The sequence below is a fragment of the Tursiops truncatus genome, chromosome 4, assembly GCF_011762595.2.
Source record: "Tursiops truncatus isolate mTurTru1 chromosome 4, mTurTru1.mat.Y, whole genome shotgun sequence".
Taxonomy (NCBI): Eukaryota; Metazoa; Chordata; class Mammalia; order Artiodactyla; family Delphinidae; genus Tursiops; species Tursiops truncatus.
This window is the reverse complement of record NC_047037.1, coordinates 23,995,534-24,015,384: the sequence shown is the minus strand read 5'-3', so window position 1 is coordinate 24,015,384 and position 19,851 is coordinate 23,995,534. Positions and strand designations below refer to the sequence as shown.

The 19,851-nt window shown below is 39.1% G+C and overlaps 1 protein-coding gene across 1 annotated transcript in view; it reads right to left on the bottom strand.

The window, feature by feature from the left end:
- Positions 1 to 19,851, bottom strand: part of SLC9A9 (solute carrier family 9 member A9) — a 538,561-nt gene that overhangs the window by 205,814 nt on the left and 312,896 nt on the right. Inside the window, exons 10-11 of the mRNA XM_019934313.3 lie at positions 8,745 to 8,858; positions 7,049 to 7,160 (exon numbers count right to left, since the gene is read on the bottom strand). Coding sequence (XP_019789872.2) covers positions 7,049 to 7,160; positions 8,745 to 8,858 — 226 coding nt within the window. The remainder of the gene's footprint in view (positions 1 to 7,048; positions 7,161 to 8,744; positions 8,859 to 19,851) is intronic.

Genomic DNA, 19,851 nt, shown 5'->3' with positions numbered 1-19,851 from the left:
GGGGCACGAACCCGTGTCCCCTGCATCGGCAGGCGGACTCTCAACCACTGCGCCACCAGGGAAGCCCCAAGCCTGATTCTTGATTCAAATCATTTGGCTCATATAAAAGTCCCAGGGTTTTTAATGAGATCTTAGGTCTTCAACTGGAAATCATAAACATCCATCCAACACAAAGCAAGCAAAGATTTGAAAAATAGTTTCATATCCGAATGCTACTGTTGAGGAAGTATTAACAATGTTTACTGTTATGAATGCTCAGGGAAGGGTTTTTTAGCCAGAAGTGAGTAGGTAAAAAATATTTTCTTTTATTTCAAAAACAAAAGTCTTTATTTGTTGATCTCTTTCCTTAAATTTATTGTTGCTTAGCTCCCACCTGGGCAAACATGGTCTGAGAGCTGCCTTTGGGGTCAATTCTGGATTCAGAAGTTCCCAGGCTGATAGAACAGGAATGGATAGTCCTTAAGTGAAATTTTAGTGAAATGTACAATTTTAGTTGCATTGACATTGTTGTAGGTTGTTCATTCATTTGCCTATTCATCCGTCAATTATTTGTGGAAGGTTCAAGTAGTGGGCTGGGTGCTGAGGTACAGAGTGAATGAAACAGGTAAGTATTTGGCCTCACAAAGCTCCCTGTCTAGAGGGGCACACAGGCAGGCAAACCAAAAATCATGGTAGAATGTGATGGGTGCTAGGAGAGGAGAAGTATTGGGTGTTACGGAAACAGAGGAGGGGGACATCAACCCAGACTTGAGGAGTTACAAGGTTTCCTACAGGAAGTGATGTCTAAGCCAAGATCTGAAGGATAAAAGGTATTAGCTGAGTAAAAGAGTGAGGGGTGGGGGTGTGTGTGTGGAAAGGGGTCCAGACAGATGGAGAGCCTGAGTGAACAGGGAAAGAATTCCACATACTCGAGGAACTGGAGGAGATTCTGTAACTGGGTAAACATTGCTGTGCTGATCAGACGGCAAGGGGAAGGACAAGAAGCAATGGACTTGAGGATATGGGGAGGGGGAAGGGTAAGCTGTGACAAAGTGCGAGAGTGGCACGGACATATATACACCACCAAACGTAAAATAGATAGCTAGTGGGAAGCAGCCACATAGCACAGGGAGATGAGCTCGGTGCTTTGTGACCACCTAGAGGAGTGGGATAGGGAGGGTGGGAAGGAGGGGGAAGGGGAAGGGATATGGGAACATATATGTGTGTGTGACTGATTCACTTTGTTATGAAGCAGAAACTAGCACACCATTGTAAAGCAATTAGACTCCAATAAAGATGTTAAAAAAAAAACAACAACACAAAATAAAAATTGAAGTTCTTCAACTTGAATGCTAAAAAAATAAAAAAAAAAAAAAAAGCAAGCCTGGCACCCAAGGGGGTCCAAAGCAAAACAGAATAAGGTGGGAGGGAGGGATTGAAGAGAGAGGTTCAGAACAGAAACCACGAATCTTGATTACGTTCTGGGATGCACTTCTCAAAGTTTTACATGCATGCGAATTGCCTGGGGATTTTGTTAGAAAGCAGATTCGGATTCAGCATTTCTAAAGAGACCCCAAGTGATGTCCTAGCTGCTGGTCTCTGGACCACACTTTTGGGTGTGAAGGATCAACAAAGCATGGAAGTGTCCCTTTTACATGGTGGCTGGTCGTTACTGTGGGACAGTCCTGGTGGCTTAACAGCGTTCCATTAATTTGGGTGGTCATGGACACAGAGTCCTGTTCCTAGGCACTGCTGAAAAAATAACCTGGACTCTTCACTTTCATGAATTCCACTTATGTTTTCTTCCTGGGTATAACTGATAAATCAACTGGGAAGCCCACTTCTTGGTCAAAGTCTCAGACTGGCTCTGACAATGGCCTGATTGGTGGCTCACCAAAAACACACTGAGAAAGGTTGTCACCTACACCTGGGCAGTGGTCCTTAAGCTGTCCTGTAGAACACTGAGGTTCTATACGCTATTTCCCAGAACTTGAATAGTAATGGCAGTCTTTTTACCATTAAGGGGGACAAAACTGAATGCTAATGGGAAAGTTTTCTTAAAGTTTTACTTCCAGGCCTTTCTCTCAGTTCTTTGGCGCCAGCAGCTGTCTGAATGCCAATGAGTGCTGGGGACGATCAAATGAGCGACAAGCAACATTAGCAGCAAAGCCTGGCCACCCTTGGTGCTGTTGTCTTTATGGCTATGTAAACTCTTGGATGAGGTTTTATATTATATCCATACACTGAGGTCACATTTCCCCGGTTAAAAACCCTTCCTAGTTTATGCAATAGGACACATCAGGGGTGCAATGTCTCTTCAAAGTGCAACAGAAATGGACAAATTGGAGAATTATGTCCTGTGACCCACCGTTGGGGCCCTTGAACCTGCCCGGGTGCTTCAGGGCCTCCGTTCCATCCGGATCAGCACAGCAGCTCTGCATGGAGCCTCTGAAGCCCAGTAGGCTAAAGTCCCCAGCCACAGTGGTTTCAGGAAGGCTGCCGGGGCTCAACCGGGCTTGGTTTTTCCTCTCCTTCAAGCAATTCCCGGCTCTTATTTAGTTTTAAATTAAATCAAAATTGCAACACATGGATTTGAATTAAAACAAGAGGCCCGATCTTTGTAATATGCACCACATCAATAGGAAAGCTAATTTGTGCAAAGCACATCTCCTCCTTTAATTTAAACCACAGAGCTCCGCTTCTCCGGTTTCAAGGGAGCTGAGAACTGGGCAGGGCAGCTCACCCCAGGCACTAACTAGGGCTGTGCTGAGAGGGACAGGAACAGTTTCAGGGGAGCTTAGCGGTCCTCTTAAGCCCTTTGTTCCGGGTGTCACATGATACAGCAGAGCAGTTGTGAACTCCTGGCCTTGAATTTAAAGAAGGCCTGAAAATGTCTCAGGGTAGACTTCCCCAACTGACTCTTAACTGCAACCTAGCTACCAAAAACAGAAATTGCATTATTAAAAGCTTCTCAAGGCAAATGAGGCAGAGAGACCACACTGCTCCTGACCTTGAGACCTCATTTTAAGGTTCCAAGGCTGATGTGTGTGGATTACTAGACTACACAAAACGAATCGGGTAGGGTCTGTGCTAGGTGAGAAATTCAATCTGGGTCCTGACAGTTGCTTCGCTCAGTTTAACTGGCTCTAGAGGCCAAAGGTGGAGACGGTGGGGGTGCGGGGGGGGGGGGGAGGGCACAGGGTGGTGGAAGTGGCAGTAAGGTCATCAATGAACAATGTGTGCTTTGCTCAAAAACATTGCTGTACCCCAGCCATCTACACAGCTCCACGCCTTGCTCCAATGCTCACTGCCGGTAGTGTGTGCTCCCCAACCGGAGGTAAGTAATAAGCAGCTGGATCCCTCTGCAAACTGTCACCTCCAGGTGCATCCAGATTTGGAAACAGGTCTGATTCAGGTTTTATGGGGCCTGAAACGTACACATTTTTGAATCCTCTTTAAGAAAAATGATACAAAAACACCTTTCACAAATTTTATATACCATTAGGACACACTGCTAGCGCCCATCCCAGGGTCTTGGAAGGGGGACACGGGGAGCTTAAAACTGAAGCTTCTTTAACTTTACAAGTAAATCCACTTCTGCTTGAAATACATCACCAGTTCTCTACCTGCCCAGTACAAAAAGGCATGCACAAGGTGAGGGTAAAGGTGATGGAAAAGGCTTTGTCAAATAGTAGGTGTAATTGACTAAGACAGAAGTTCTGGTTCTTATTTGATTGGTCTTTGAAACATCGGCTTAGGGAACCAAGCTTGGCCCAAAGCCAAGTTCTCTCTCTTAGGCTGCAAGCCACCTTAAGGGCAGGGTTCTCATCGCTGTCTTTGTTCACCCAAATACCTACCAAAGAGAGCCTGTCAGGGAGTGTCTGCTGAATGAGTAGCTGGGTGACTGACTGAGGGATTGTGTAAATAAATTCACGCTCCCATTTTAGATCGAGGGTCATTGTTGTTTATCTTCTCCAGAGGACTCTGAAAAATGTTTTAAGTTATGTAAAGAAAGGCTCCATCTAAATTTATTAGTGAAGCATGGACAAGTGGTTTCCACTAGAGAGCTTCCAAACTTATCCTTCTTACTGGATGACCAAAACCACTCTAGACATAATTAAGAACATTAAGCTACATTATAATGCAAATATTCTTTAAGGGGTTTGGCTGTTTCTTCTGGTTTCAGCAGCTGTTGTGCCCACACACTCAGAAAAGGCTAGACAGTGTGTTATTTGATCTGCTTTTTCACTTCCTCCTCAGGCTTACATTACCTTACGTTGACCTTTTAAATTCTGTACTTCCTGGCAAATATATTTAAAACTTTAGGTCCTGAGTGAGGTATGGCATATCAGAATTCATGCAGAAAATCAAAGCCCAGTCTGGACCATTCTCTTTTGAAGAAAAAATACTGCGCCGCACATGGTAAACTCCATTGGTCCTTCCTACACTCTGAAGGGGGTCAGTGGGTGCAGTGTAGAACCTGAGCCTATGGCTGGGAGGGGTGTCACCCACGTGTGTGGTTTACGGTGAACAGGATCGGGGTCAGGTTTGCATGAGAGGCATGTTAAGACATGCTGGAGTTGGCCTGGGCTAGGAAGGGCACGGTTTGGATTTAACTTTTGTTCTCATGACCTTGAGGGTAAATCTGAAGTTGTGTCAAGACAGATGAGAAGGCTCTAAATTCAAAGTCAAGAGGCCTGGGTTCAAGTCTCAATTTCATCTCTTATGAGTTGTCAGATCGTGAGCAAGATACTCAAAAACTCTCCATGTCTTTCTCTCTCTCTTTCTTTTTTTTAATCTGCAGGAAGAGACCAAGAGCGCCTATCTTATCTTGCCCTGGCTATGAGTCTCAAAACATTACCCACAAAAGGTCTTAGAAAGGTATAAAGTGACTTTGGAGTTGAGCATCTATGATTCCATTACCTAACCCTATAACATTACAATCTCCTCATTTTTAAGAAGACAGCTTTTTGGTGGAAAATCCAATGTTCTTAATGCTAGGAACTAGCAGATGGATATTCCCTTGAATTAAACTATTAATGTCAATCCCATTAAAGTGATGGGGTTATTATTTTTCTTCTAGAGGATGAAGATGATCTAGAACAGGGCCAGATAGTAAATATTTTAGGTTTTGTGGGCCATACAATTTCTGTGGCAACATTTGCCTCTTCTCTTATAGCACAAAAGGCAGCCACAGACAATATGTAAACAGAGGGGTATAGCTGTGTTCCAACTTTAGTTACAAAATTCCTGTGGGCTAGATTTGGTTCAAAGGCCATAGTTTGCTGACTCTCTGATTTAGGATATCATAAAGGTATCACCGAATTCTGGGCTTCCGCACATCCCCTGGTCATACACACCATACTGCTGGCCTCAGTTTTTAATGCAGTTCCAATCCAACAGCTAAGCAAACACAGAAGGTGCCGAATCCAGAAAGCCACGAGGTTATTTGGGCAGACGCTTCACATCCCAACACGGCTATCTAAACCTTGCACTTCTCTCACAATCTTCTTTGGGAAAAAAAGCATTGTTTAAAATATAATCTCCAAGTTTTAAAAATAAACCACCATTCTCCAGAGTAAAGCTACTGATACTTTGATGGGAACGAAGGAAAAGTGCTTCCCACCTCCTAGAAATGCTTTGCAAAAGTGCAACCCAGTGCCGACTTCTTATTTATGTGATCCAATTTGCCTTTTGCTTTCCCACAATGGAGTCAATCATTACCAAAGTTCATCGCTGCTCTAAGTCAAAGATCACCTATCGGTACGAATTATCCTCTGTATGACTCCCTCTCTCACCCCGCCGGCATGTCTGGAAATGTAGAGAAGCACTGTCAGAGGCCTACAGAAGGGCATTTTTAAACTCTGGGTCTCCATTTGCCAGTACTTGATTAAATGACTCATTCTCAGCCTGAGAGCTCCCACCCTTTACTGTGTGGAACAGGCTGGGAGGGACCTGAAGGTGAAACAAGCCTTTTATTCCTACTACTACTTCTAGAAATGTGGATTTGGGACACTTAGTTGGGTTTGAGGTGAAGTCTCACAGACCTGGGTTTAAGGATGAGTTCATCCTTGGCCAAGTTACTTGACCTCTTTGAGATCCTGAACCTCAGTTTTTCCATATACAAAATGGGTTAATATCTGCTTTATAGGATTGATATATAGTGAGTGGCAAACAGCAGATATTCAATAAATGATAGTTTTCCTCACTCTTTCCATATCTCCCTGAATACCCCAAATTTTGTTTGCTCTATTCTGAAGCAGTTTTGTTTTACTCTCATGCATCTTCCAATGAACTACCTCTGAGTGTAATATAAGTGCATAAATACATAGAAGGCATGTAAGGGGAAAGGTCTCCAAACAAGAAAAGGCTGATGGTAGGAAAATTAATTGAACAGAGAGAAACAGAATCCCCAGGGTAGTTCAGGGTCAGCAAATTCATTTTGTTTATTTTCTTTGGGAAAAAAAGAGCCTTCAGGTATGGTTTGAGAGCAGAGATCCTGTCGATCTCATCCACCTGTGCCTAGAACGGCTCTTGGCATTTGGTGAGAGTGCAATTAATACTTGTTTTCTCAACTAATAACTGATCACACTTAGATATGATTTGCTTTTGTATTAACCATAAGAAGTTGCTGGAGCTTGGCATTAGGGAAGGAGCAGGGGTTCTAAAGAGAAGGAGCTTTAACACTGAACAAAAATGGTACCATTTACACACTATTTACCTGCAAGTATGCAATTTATGAAATTATTAAATTATGCAAATTCTCCCAAGTGAAAATTGATCTGAAATAAGTCAGGGGAAAGTCCAATGCCTATTCCAGGCCAGTTTCCGGCAGATACTGAACCTTGAGGCCATTCCAACAAGATTCCCTTTAATTTCATTTCCCTTCTGGAAAAAAAAAAAAATCCCATTGTTGTTCAGAACTTATGGATATCCACATGGCAGTATGTTCAATGGGATAAAGAGAAGTTATGCTTCCCCAGAAGGTCTCTAAGTATCCTCATGGTTTTCCAAGTACTGGGAAATTACGAGAGAAGACGTGCACTAACACACAATGTAGTTCACATACCTGAAAACATCATCATGTGCTGAAAGTTCCAGGGGATCTTGTGTTTCCGGCCCAGATTCAGGAGGAAGGAGAGGGGATATATGTTGCATGCTCTGGCTACAAAAATTGCTAGCTGTGGATAAGCACAGGGAAACATTGAGGAAAATGTTGCTGCAATAAGGGTGAGAGTTCTTGAGCTTTAAATATTATGTCCTTAAGCTTCTCTATATTAGGACCCAGAAAACAGGAATAAACATGTCAATACATGTATGTCCAACTTGCTTCCAAAATTCATTTTTCAATGTCAGTTCCTGTCCAGAAACAGTAGAGAACTCTGTCTTCTTTGAACATATACTCGGTTTAAAATTGTTAACCCAATACCATTTCAATCACTGTAAATTTTCTCATCATATTTATGCTGCTGATAACTGACTCTACACTCAGTTCTGCTGCAAAATGTGAGGCAGAGACCATTCTGAGGCTGTGGCATCATCCTCTCAAGCAGCACTTTAGAAAGGATAAATGTGCTTCAGCTCACGATTATCATCTTACTTTCCATCAGTTTATACTCCTTAAACCTAGCAAGTTTCACTTATTTTTTTTCTTTTAGTGGATTTAATTTTGAGAGGAACTGCCTGTCTAAATGTATAATACAACTTCTGCTTTAAGAGATGTTTCACTAAACTCCAAGCTTTCTAGGTTAAAAATCTGTGAAAATATTTGTGGTAGTCATCTCTCCTCTTTTGACATCTTGGACTCCTTCCCTGATAGTCTGTCTATTCTAGTTTGTCCTCAGATGGGATGGAGTTATTTGGGAAGAGGGAGCTTCCTTCTAGGATCCAGGTTTCGGATGGAATTTGAAAATTCACTTGACTGCTCAATGAAAAGAGAACAAGAGGTAGGTGCAGGTGCTTAGTTGGACCCTGGCTTCCAGAGAGGAGTCAGCTCTCTTGGCTGTTACAATCGTCTGCCTGTGATCCTAGGGGGCATCTGCCCATTTTCCAGGTGGGAACAAGGACAACAGCTGCTGACTGTCCTTGGGGACATGCGCAGTGGCTCAGTATCCTTTCTGATAGACATCCCTTCCTACTGGGAATGCTTATACCCCAGACCTAGAGCTAGAAAAGCCCTCTGCATTAAAACTGAAGTCTAGATTTCACCTGTCCTTTTACTTACAGGAAAGGGGCTAGCTTATTAAAATAAACTTACATGTGCACAGAGCTTAAGACATTAAAAGCACATCTATCGTGTTAATTTCACTTGATCTTTACTATCTTTTTTTCAAAGTCCTCACTGGAAAAAAAGATTTTACCATCTTGCACTGAAAGTATTTCTGAAGTTCTAAATCTTGGCTGTCTTCTGATACATTCTAATGCAGATTAAATATAAAAAATGGATTGACATACTCTTTATATAAATGATTCATAATTTGAGTTAAACATATTTTGAATCTTCAAAAAATGTCATTTTCTTTTAGTTTTTCCCCCTTACTTCCCTCAGTATTTTCCAAACTTTTTATCCTGAACCATAATATTTAATAAAGGCCCCAATTTCTTAGGATAATTTCCACCCCTAATTAGAATTACTTGTCTGCCTTGAATTTGAGCTTTGCAGTAAACCTGAGGAAATTACTTTAACAATTTAACAGAATAATCACTAAAGGTAAGTAGTTTGTTCTCTTTTCTCATCACCCATTGTTCTGTATTTCAAAGGATACAAAGGCTCCAAGTATGAAAAGAGCATTAAAGATATGATTCTGGAACGTGAACAGCGCCAGGCCCATGTAACAGAAGATGACGTTCTCAGCCAAGAAGTTCATAAATTCAAACAACTGAAAACAAAACAGAAAACAAAACCCATGAATTACGACTCAGCTTTGAGTCCATTTAATTTCTTGTGACTTTATTTGGTGACTGAATAGTCCTCCTGTAACTGGCAAGGCCATCCTTTGGCCTTTTGCTCAGCCTCTGGCGGGGTGCAGGGGCCCTGCCTATCCTGCCAGGTCAGCTGACTCTACCCTGGCTCTCTACCCAGTGACAGATGCTGCAGCCGTGTCAACATCCCACCCTCCTTTCCAACGGCAAGGCTGCCAGAGGTACCCCAGGGTGAGATTAACTGGCATGATCCTCCATGGAACAATTCCTACTAGGACGAAAGAACAGTCCCTGTTACAGAAATTGAAACTACACGATTTGCTTAACGTGTACCACAGTGAACGATGCAAGAATTGTTTAGTAGATACACGTGAGTTCCCAGACCCTGAAGAACTAAATAAAAAAAAGAAAAAAAAAGCTTTAGCTAAATTACCTTCCTCAGGCAGGCAGGAAGGGCAAACCTGGAAAACTTAGAAACCTGTAGTGAGGACGAATGTCGATTATATTTCAAATTAGAATAATCAGTATATTTCAAACTTCAGACAATGCGACTCATTAAACTGACTGACGTAGGTATATCCATTAAATGTCTACAATCTCCAGCTGGTAAAAAGGAAATGATTAATCCCAGGGATCAGTTAATTCAGCAAGAACACAATCAAGACATCACATTCAGTCAGAGGGATAGAGTAATAACATGTTATGCTGAGGGATGGCCCCAAGAGTTATTCTTAGACCATTAACTAAACAATTGAAGTTGAACAAGAAAAACATTCTCCAACTTCCAGATTAGAAGTGAAAGGGAAATGTGTCCAAGGGCTACAGCAAAGGGAGATTTAGAAGAGATTTTAGTTTATGATCCAGACTATTCATTTGGAAGTTCTGAAACTTCTTTCCCAGACCTACATAAATCACCATGTTAGGTAGACGTCTCCGGAGACATTTCTCTTGATTTTTTAAGGACTCATTATTTTTTCATGTAATTTATTTACAGCCCCACAAATAATGCCCAATACCTGTTCACCGACAACTGACAGAAAGAAAAGCAGAATCTTGTCAGACGCATTATTTAAAACCAGTAATAGAAAGGATGGATTAAAAAAAAATCACAGCTCTTTTGGTACAGGATGGTCTTTCTGCAGGGGTTAGCGATCGTCAATTACCCTGAGTACTCACTTTACATTCTAGGCCAGCCCATCAAAACAAACACCGTCACTCAAATAACCACAGACAGCTTGAAAATATAGGGGGAAATGTAGGAGATGGGGGACACTTTTCTATCTCATTATGTCTTTACTTTTTCAAAAAGTGAGATTTGGCTGCTGTCTTAATCTGCCATAACATGTCAGGCTGCTATAATAAAATACTATAGACTGGGTGCCTTGAACAACAGAAATTTATTTCTCATAGTTCTGGGTCTGGGAAGTCCAAGATCCAGGTGTTGGCTGATTTAGTTCTGGTGAGGGTCCTCTTCCTGGTTTGCAAACAGCAGCCTACTTGCTGTATCCTTACATGGCAGAGAGAAAGAGAGATCTTCTCTCTTGTGTGTCTTTTTCTGAAGGCACTAATTCCATTCATGAGCACTTCACCCTCATGACCTAATTACCTCCCAAAGGCCCCACCTCCAAATGCCATCACACTGGGGATTAGGACTTCAACAAATGAATTTGAAGGGGGTTAAGGGGAGACATTCAGTCCAGAGCAGCTATCCAGTTTTTGACATTAATAATCACGTATCAAGGTTAAATTCATAGGGCTTCTCCTTCTCCGGTCCCCATTCCAAGTGTCTTTTACTCTAGAGGGGACATTTTGCTGATTAGGATCCATTCAGCCTCTTGTTAGTGGTCATACCCCAATTTGCCTCTGGGGTCCACCTCTTTCCCCACGCTCAGCCCAGCGTGTTTGGTTCAGAAATGTGTGTGATGAATTCAGCAGTTATTAGCTGGAGTTAGGACTTCTGATTGTGAGACATTAAAAAAAAAAAGTAAGTTAAGGAAACAAAGGATATGTCTGTACACGTATGAATCCATCGTGTATTAACATATACATATACACATAACTTGCACTCCACTTTACAGACGTTTGACATTCCTATTAAATTTTGTTTTTTACCATGAACATGTTACTTTCATAGCTTAAAAAACTGAATTAAATTATAATAAAAATTTTAAAGTGGAATAAAATACTTCCCAAATGTTTTCCTTCTTTAGCCTTGCTTAAGCTCCAACTCTTCATCTTTTTACTTTCAGGAAGTTATCAAGCATTCTTATCTAATATTTTTCTTATTTTCTTTAAAAGTTGTTCTTGAGTGCAGGAAAATACAAACAACCACCAAAAAAAGCACTTATCTTTTTGTGGAACATCTTTTTCAGTGATCTCTTTATTCACAGATCTATAGATTATATAGACGACATGCATTATGTTACATAAATCTGACTGTATTTTTATATAATTTACTTTAATTAAGTCAGTAATATTTCACAAGCCTCTTTCCATGGCAATAAATCTCAATCTACTGAACAATTTTTAATGGCAGCACAATATCCCTTTGTATCTTCATACCCAATTTTATTTCACTGTATCTATTATTACCCATTATTAGACATTTGGTTGTTCCAGATTTTCCCCTTATAAACTTATAACCTTATAAGCTCAGTGCTGCACTGAGCATCTTTATACAAATCTCTCTCCCTAGCTGAGTGATTACTCCTTAGGTGAAATTCCTAGATCTGGGCTACTTCTGTCAAAGGATATATATTAATTTTTCTTTTTCAACATACTACCAGCCTGCCCTTCAGAAAGATTATACCAATTTACATCTCTAATAATGGTGTAGAGGCCGCCCTTTCCTCACACTCTTGCCAAAATTAATTTTTATCAATTTTAAAAAAACCTTTGACAATCTAATAGACTCACTTATTTTAAATTGTAGATGGTTGTTAGCATTTTAAAAAAGATTCCCTTCATAGCAAGGCAGCAGCACTGATTAGCACTCCTTTGTCTACTTATATCATGTAACAACATTCCTCTGAATGAATAGGCTTCATAATAACTTCCTTCTCAGGGCACTTAATGAAAATGTGTGGGCAAATTCAACTTTGTGTTTCACATGCAAAAATCTCCTGAAGACGTGTTTCAGAAAGAGAATGTACCTTAAGGCCAAGCTGACAGAAGCAACCAATTTGACCATTAAACCTTCATTGCCTGAGTCTGGCCCAGAGTAGTCAATTACTGAGGGAATAGATTTACTGGTCGATTTTGGAAAAGAGAAAAAAGAACAAACTCCACCCCCAAACCAATAATAATAATAAATGTCTAACTAGTTAATTCAGTATTTAATATGAATAACCTCGAATCTACTTCCTTCCCACTCAGGGTCAATGAAAAATAACTTGAGTCAACATTTTATTTATCCAGTACAGTAAGCAACATTTGTTTTATTTCCCTTAATTCACAGTTTGGGAGCCCGTGGAGGGGACCCAGGTTAAAAGTAATATTTGCTTAGCAGAGCTTTTCTTTAGGACAAAAAAGCACGTTTAATAGGGCAAGCAAGACTAGGGAAATATTTAAACTGCATAAGAGGACAATCTGTGTTTAAAAACTCAGAAAGTTCATGGTAACAATTTACATGTTAAACAACATAATCTGGTCAGCAAACCGTGTTCTCTAAAGACTTATTTGATACTATGTTTTTCAGTTGGTGTTACTTACTGTACTTACTAGAAAGTAAGAAAAAGTCATATCTGTTTTATAAAGTATGTTTATTACTAATTCTGATTGACTTTTTCTCCTATTAGTAAAAGAATGAAACAACCATATTACTGTGGTTCATGTACAGAAATATTACAGCAGTTCACTATACCCTGCTTTACTAATACTAATTAAATTCACATGAACTCCTCAGTATGGCTTTTATTTGACTTACAGTTTGTTTCAACATATTGACTTTCATTTACTTGGCCAAGTAATGCACTGAAATTCATTTTAATTGGGATGTTAAAGAACCTACAAAACTATAATAAAAGTGAAAGGAAAGAAAGAACTAACTATATTCTTTTATTTTCCCCATAATTTTGTCCTGGGATTAATTTTTTGTTTGTTTGTTAATAAAATTTGCCCTTATTCCTAACTGGGAGCCTTCTTTAGAGAATATCTCAGATTTCATTTTTTTACACATTATTGGGTATAACTATTCTGAACAAACTGGAGTACAAGTAAACAATTTTTATTCCTATATTGGGGGATTTGCAAACAAACATTACAATATATTCTATTAAAATTATAAACTTTTGCTCCTGGGATTCTAATATTTGCTTAGTCCCAAGTCCTGAAGAAAACTGTTCAAGGTGAACCCAATAATTCCTGTGGGCTCTACAGGTAGCATAGGACTTGAATTGTGCTGAAGACCTGTGACCTTTATCACCAGGACATAAGGGATCTGAAAGCTTTGTTGCCAGTCAAGGTCATGGTTCCCAGAGTGAAGCCTCTCCTTACAAAGCCGAAGATCTATAGTTACAAATAAGTACAAGTGCAATCCTTTGAGATCCTCTTCTAGATTTAGGACACTGTCATAATATCAGTATCACTACTTCTAAAATAGTAATAATGCTAATGGGACTCATTTTTTTAGGACTTAACTTGTGCTAGGGAACGAGTTAAAGGCTTTTGCTTACTTTAAACATTTTTAGCAATTCATGTCATTATGAAAAGAAAACTCATAAATTGATAATATTATTTCTCTTTTACAGTTGGGGAAATTGCACTCAACCATAGTAATGCATTTGCCCACGTAAAGCTCAATAAAGGGAAGAACTGAGTTGTCCCGAGTTTCGTCCAAGGCACATGCCACTTCTGCCAGACTAGGCTGCCTCTCCATTAGACAAGATTCAGGTTCAGGGACAGCGAGAAGTTTGTAATAATAGTATTGGTGAATATTTGTAACACATTACAGTCTGCAAAGTATAGTTTCATACATATATACATCCTGTTTGATCATCAGAGCAACTCTTCCCTAGATATCTTCTAGGGAAGATATCTGTGACTCCGACCACATTGTTTTTCAAGTAAAGAAACCCGAAAGGTAAATTTCCTCGTACCCAACTAGTGGATGCAGGGGCTGACTTGAGGTAGGGGATACTTGTCCCCCTGCAATGTCTATTACCATCTGCTCACCCAAGCTGATTCTTCCAACACTTTCCCTCCTCTCAAAGTACAAAAAGTAAAAACAAAGGTCTTGCCATGCATTTGTAACTTCAAGACAAATCTCCTTCCCATTCACCCCTTTCCCCTTAGAGAAATTCTGGACTTTTCACTGTGCCTTACATAATGATTGTATATGGTTTTATATGTATATTACGATACATATATATATCTTGATATCTCTATGTATCTAGGTATCTATCTATGGCCTAAAATAAGACAAACTTCATGCAATGTCTCTGCCCCATTTGCAGGAGATGGACTCCAAATCCAAGATCAGATTCTTCAAGGTTAGGACTATACAGGCCCTGAAGTAAAGGAGGTTCAGAGAGCTCCTTTACTGAGCTAACCAAGCTGGTGCAAATGATTTTCAATACTTGATTTGGGTATTTTGAGCACGGCGGCTATCTCCCGCGTGGTATAACATCGATTGCTCTCAAGTAATGTCTCGATTTTGTCGCGATCAACTTCAACTGGTCTACCGAACCATGGAGCATCATCGAGCGAGAAATCTCCAGTGCGAAACTTTGCAAACCACTTTGGACACGTTCAATCAGTCACAGCACCTTCTCCATACACTGCACAAATCTTTTTTTGCATCTCAGTTGCGTTTTTACCTTTCTTGAAATAGGAAAGCATAATATGCTGAAAGTGTTGCTATTTTTCTTCCACCTTCAATATTAAAATGGCTACACAAAAATTCACCAATTTTGATGTCTTTTTAAAATGCATGCTGTCACATACAATCTAACAAAATTGACATGATATGACAGCTGTCACATACAATCTAACAAAATTGTTTCGAATGAAGTTAAAGACAGCTAAGTGCTACTAGAGCCATCTTACAGAAAAAAAAACAAATGAAACTTTTGGCCCACTCAATATTTCTTTGTTTGAGAATTCTTGGGTTCCTTATGCACTCCTGGCTGCTACCCAGCTCTCTCCCCTCCCCTGCATCTTTCATTGTTTTCTTTTAAACTTAATTAGACTTTTTAAAAACATGAGAATTTCAAAAGCACAGCCTATAAAAACACAACAGAACACATTTTATGAAGATGAATAGGCATCATTAAGTAAGTAAAGCTAATATAGGAAATAAATGTAGTTACAGCTACAAGGAACTGAGCTTCATTAAACCAAATACATACTATAGCCAGATTTTCTTGAAATCCTTAAGCTTATAACTTAAGGGGAAGGTTATTTTCTATGAATTTGCTAAATTACTTTAGCCAGTAAACACTGATAATAGTGTTCTTATTTCTGGAGGTTTTCCAGTTTTGATTCTTCCTTTTTGGGGGGCTATTAAGGTAAAAGTGTAGAGTTTTGTAAGGTTGCATTTAAGTTAATACACTATTACGTTAAGAGTAACTTCTCAAGTCTGCAACTTCAAAGTTCTTATTATCATGATATTGATCAGGAATATTGGTTCACCAAATGAGACTGGCCTTAGATCTATTTTGATGAATTTAAACACATACACACACACACATGCACATACACAGGCACACCAGAATATAGGAACACAAATTTCAAAGGTAGAGTCACCTTGTGATGTATGTAGTCCAGACATCTAGCCAATGCTTGATTGCTCCAACACTCTTGTTAACGGTCTCTCCAGCTTATAACTGAACACAGCCAAAGGCAGAAACCTCACCACTTACCAAGGAAGCAAATGGCATTTTTAGACATCTGTAACTGTAAGAAAATCTTTCCTTATGTTGAGCTGAAATTTCATTCTCTATCACTTTCAACTACTTCTCCTACTTCTACTACTTTAGCTCATAAAAAAAATAAGTCAAGTTGGGTATCATTTTATTCCATACTGCTTTGCTCTAACAGCAGAAAGGGGATTTCCATCAGAAGAGTTGCAGTTTAGGCAATTTTACAGTGTAGGCAGCAAATGCCATTTTTCATCCTACAGTCTTGTTAGTCTTGAAAGTAAACATTTTGCTAGGAGTTTGTGGTTGGCATGTGGAGCCTCTAGTCTAGAATACCTGCAAAGGCTTGGGGGGCTAAAGTAACCAGAATTATGTTCAAATAAGTGTTCTCCAGAAGGATCTTCTCAGCAAATCTAATAATACTGGCCTTTAGGAAAAAAAAAAAAAAAAAGGAGAGGGCATAACATAATTTCTCCATGGTTTGGCCAACAAATAAATTAGCTAGTTGAAACAATATATTTTCTTTGAAGAAATTAAAACTTTAAAAAAATCTCTTAATGAAAAAACCAAGAGAAACATCGATATTGTTAGGCATTGGTATAAAAAAATTCACACTTCACACATTATCAAAAATTTTAAAGGTCATTTTCATTTAGCTATTTTCATTTCATTTTCATTTAGCTATTCTTAATCTGTTTTCTTATTCATCTTGTGTGTCTTTTTATCTTTATAATTAGCCTATGCTGAATTCTTTCTTGAGCGGGAGTGTGAAGAATGTACACAAAAAGGAAGATTTCTAATGATGTCATTTCTTTAGGTCTCTGAGTTGAATACCAATACCCCAGCCCTTGCCACTGATCTGAGTGACAACCACCCACAACATGGCTGAGGATATATTGCTCCATCCACCCTGAGAATATTGTGCTCTTTCTACATGAAGATTTGGCACTGGCAACATACAGTATACTGAGCCCCAAACACTGTGAGCTGTGTTCGACTTCTTCCTGCCATCCCATTTCCTTGATGAAAGTGTTACAAATGCCTAGGATTAAGGACATTACTCAGTGTTGTTTTATGATCAGCTATTTCACAATGTAATGCATAGAATATCAGGACAAATGCAAAACACTAGAACCAAACCAGTATTCACTGAGAAAGGCTTTGCCTCAGTATTTCAGATTGAGAAGTTGAAGCATGTGTTTGGAATAACACTTAGTTGTAAAGCTAGCTTGAAAATTTCCAGAGATTCTTTGCTTCATGTTATGTTACACCTAATAAACACTGGCATTTATGTTAGTGCATCTATCATGTTTGAATTCCTTTGATAAACTTTCTGAATGAGATAATTTTGAATAATTTACTGTAATGGTACGACAGTAACCAGAACTTCTCAGAAAAAACTATTTTACCACCCTTACCCCATCTCCTATTTTTGAGGGAAAGTAATTTGAAGACTAATTCAACTGATTTGCTATCTAACCTGACCAAACTCTTTGTTCAACTTTTCCTTTTGCTTTGAGGTCATCTCTTGTACAATACATGGAGGTAGGTTTTTCACAATTTAGAATGTAAAGAGGTATATATTTTTTCTTATGTATTTCAATCTGATTTTAAGTCTGATACAAGTATGTAACACAACTTTATATTATACGTAAATAGTAATATTCAAACTCTTAATTCTTTGTTTTCCAGATGGTTAAAGAGTTCATTGATTTGACTGACAGAGAAAATATCACAACGAAGGGTTAAAAAGCATTTTAATTAGGAAGAAGATTTTGAATTCAATTTCTGAACTATGGTGGATTAGATTATGGAAAGGCATTCAATAGAAGGTTTGAAGCTTAGAGTAGAACATTGTGCTAAACATGATAAGACATTGGAACATGCAAAAGAGTCTTTATAAATCAGAGAAATCAATGAAAATGAGACCAAAATATATGACAATTGAATGACGCCATGTAATTAGAAAACAGCTGCAAATGATTTTTATGAAGGCACGAATATCACTAAATCAATAGCTGATGAAAATTAAGTTTGCTTGCCTTGTTTCTTTGTAATGGAGAGTTAAAATGTAGTGAATGTAGATTGTCAGTGCTCGTACTGAACTCCAGAAAACTCTTATTTTACACCGATTAACTTTGTTGAGCTTCTTTTTCAGCAAGATTTATAAAGCCCCCCCTCCCTGAAGCCTCTTTGTATTGAAGCTACTGCACACCCTTGACAATATAAGTAAAATGTCAAAAACTATGAATGATTACAGTACGTGCGTGTATTTCTCTTTGTTTCCAAGGAAGGCAATTATATTTTCACGTAAAAACCAGGCATGCCTAAATCGATTCTGTATGAGAGTTTTAGCTTTGACTTACTTTGGTGGTTTGGAGCTAATTTTATTTTTGTTCCAAACTCTTTGGGTATTTCAGAGTTACCACACAAAGATCCCTCAGAAAGTTCTCTTGGGCTACATGTGTATTTTCGATGATGTTCAGAATGAGTTTGTATGCAAAACAAATCATATTCAAATACCGAGGGAAAGACTCAGCTGTAGATATGCACTAGAAGATCTTAATCAGTCTCTACTCTCTAGTTTAACCCTCCATTCCTTCTTACCACATAAATTTTTAGGCTTAATGAGAGTCAGTTCCACTTGTTCCAAAGTCTGTTTATCTTTGCTTTAAATTGGTATTTGTAATTGCTAATTTAACTACGTAGATTAAGTGTGACTATGAAAGAAAGAGTTGATGTTTTTCAAAACTAAGTTAAATGTGTAGAAAAAACTTGGTAAAATTTAGTTGCATAGAAAATGATACTAAATTAGTGGTGAGCAGGACAACTATAAAACGTTTAAATACAGAAAAAATTCTTAACGTATATGCTTTGCTGATGTCTTTAATTCTTGGCTCTGAACTAAAGACACAGAAATAGAAACTGGAAGTTCTGGTAGATATATTTTGGGTGTGCTTTGTGCAAGAAAGGCATCCTAGAACCCTAAGATTCAAAGAAAAAGCATTGAATCTTTATCAAAAGATTGGCAAATTAATATGCATTTATGTAAGTGATGATTAAATGTTGGAGGTATTTGTGTCATTTTAAAATGATTCCTTGCTTTAACTGACTTTTCCATTAATTGACTGATGCTAATTTTGTTTTAGATAAAAGTGGTGCCTGCTTTTCTCTCTTTTAACACTTTTTTGTATTTAATATTTCCATTTGATTATTTTTTCCAACCTCTTGTACCTGTTCCAAATGACTAATATTCTTCTTTATCTCTTTAAGGATACTAATTATGCATATTTTAAATTGTTGGTTTGCCGTTTCCAATAGTTTTGCTTCTTGTGGTCTATGTCCAGATTTTGGTCTCTGTTTTAAGTGGTTGTGCTTTTTGGGGCATTTTGTTATTTTGGCCTGTGAGCCCATATCTTCCTGGGGTCCATCCTGTCTGCCAATGTTATGAGGAAATGTTACGAGGGACACACACTAGAGTTCCTTCAGTGATTTTTAGGAGATGCGCGGGGATGAGCTCCAGGGTGGAGGAAGCCCTCAGCACCATCAAACTTTTGATCACCCCCCAAAATTGAATTGGTTTCACTCCTCTGGCAATTCGTCTGTCAGGGATTCACCCTTAAACCCTTAGAACATAGCAACACTGGGAAGAGGCAGAGTCTCTCTAGGTCATTTTCCATCATCCTGAGGGTTTGGAGGCACAGGAGATGGAGGACAGAGGATGCTCAAAGGCAGGGCAACTGGTCATCCTGCACTTTTATCAACTTCTTCACTGCCCAGATGCTACTTCCAGGGCTACCACGATGGATGCTCTAGGCTATTGCAGTGAGGCGGGCGAAGATCACCCCAAAACAATAAGGGCAAGAGGCAGATGCAGAAGTTAAAATCTCTAACTGATTCTCTCTTCCGACTCCTGCTTTCGCTGCTGTGCAGGTGTGGCCATCCTTCATACCACTTTGACCACCTCTGGCCTCTCCAGGTGTTCTTATAGTTTTTATTACTTGCTTGGTTCCATGTTTTCTCTCAATCATGTAGTTTCTCCAGGTTTCATTTGGGAAGAAGGAGCCAGCAGCTGAAGCTAGTTTGCTATCTT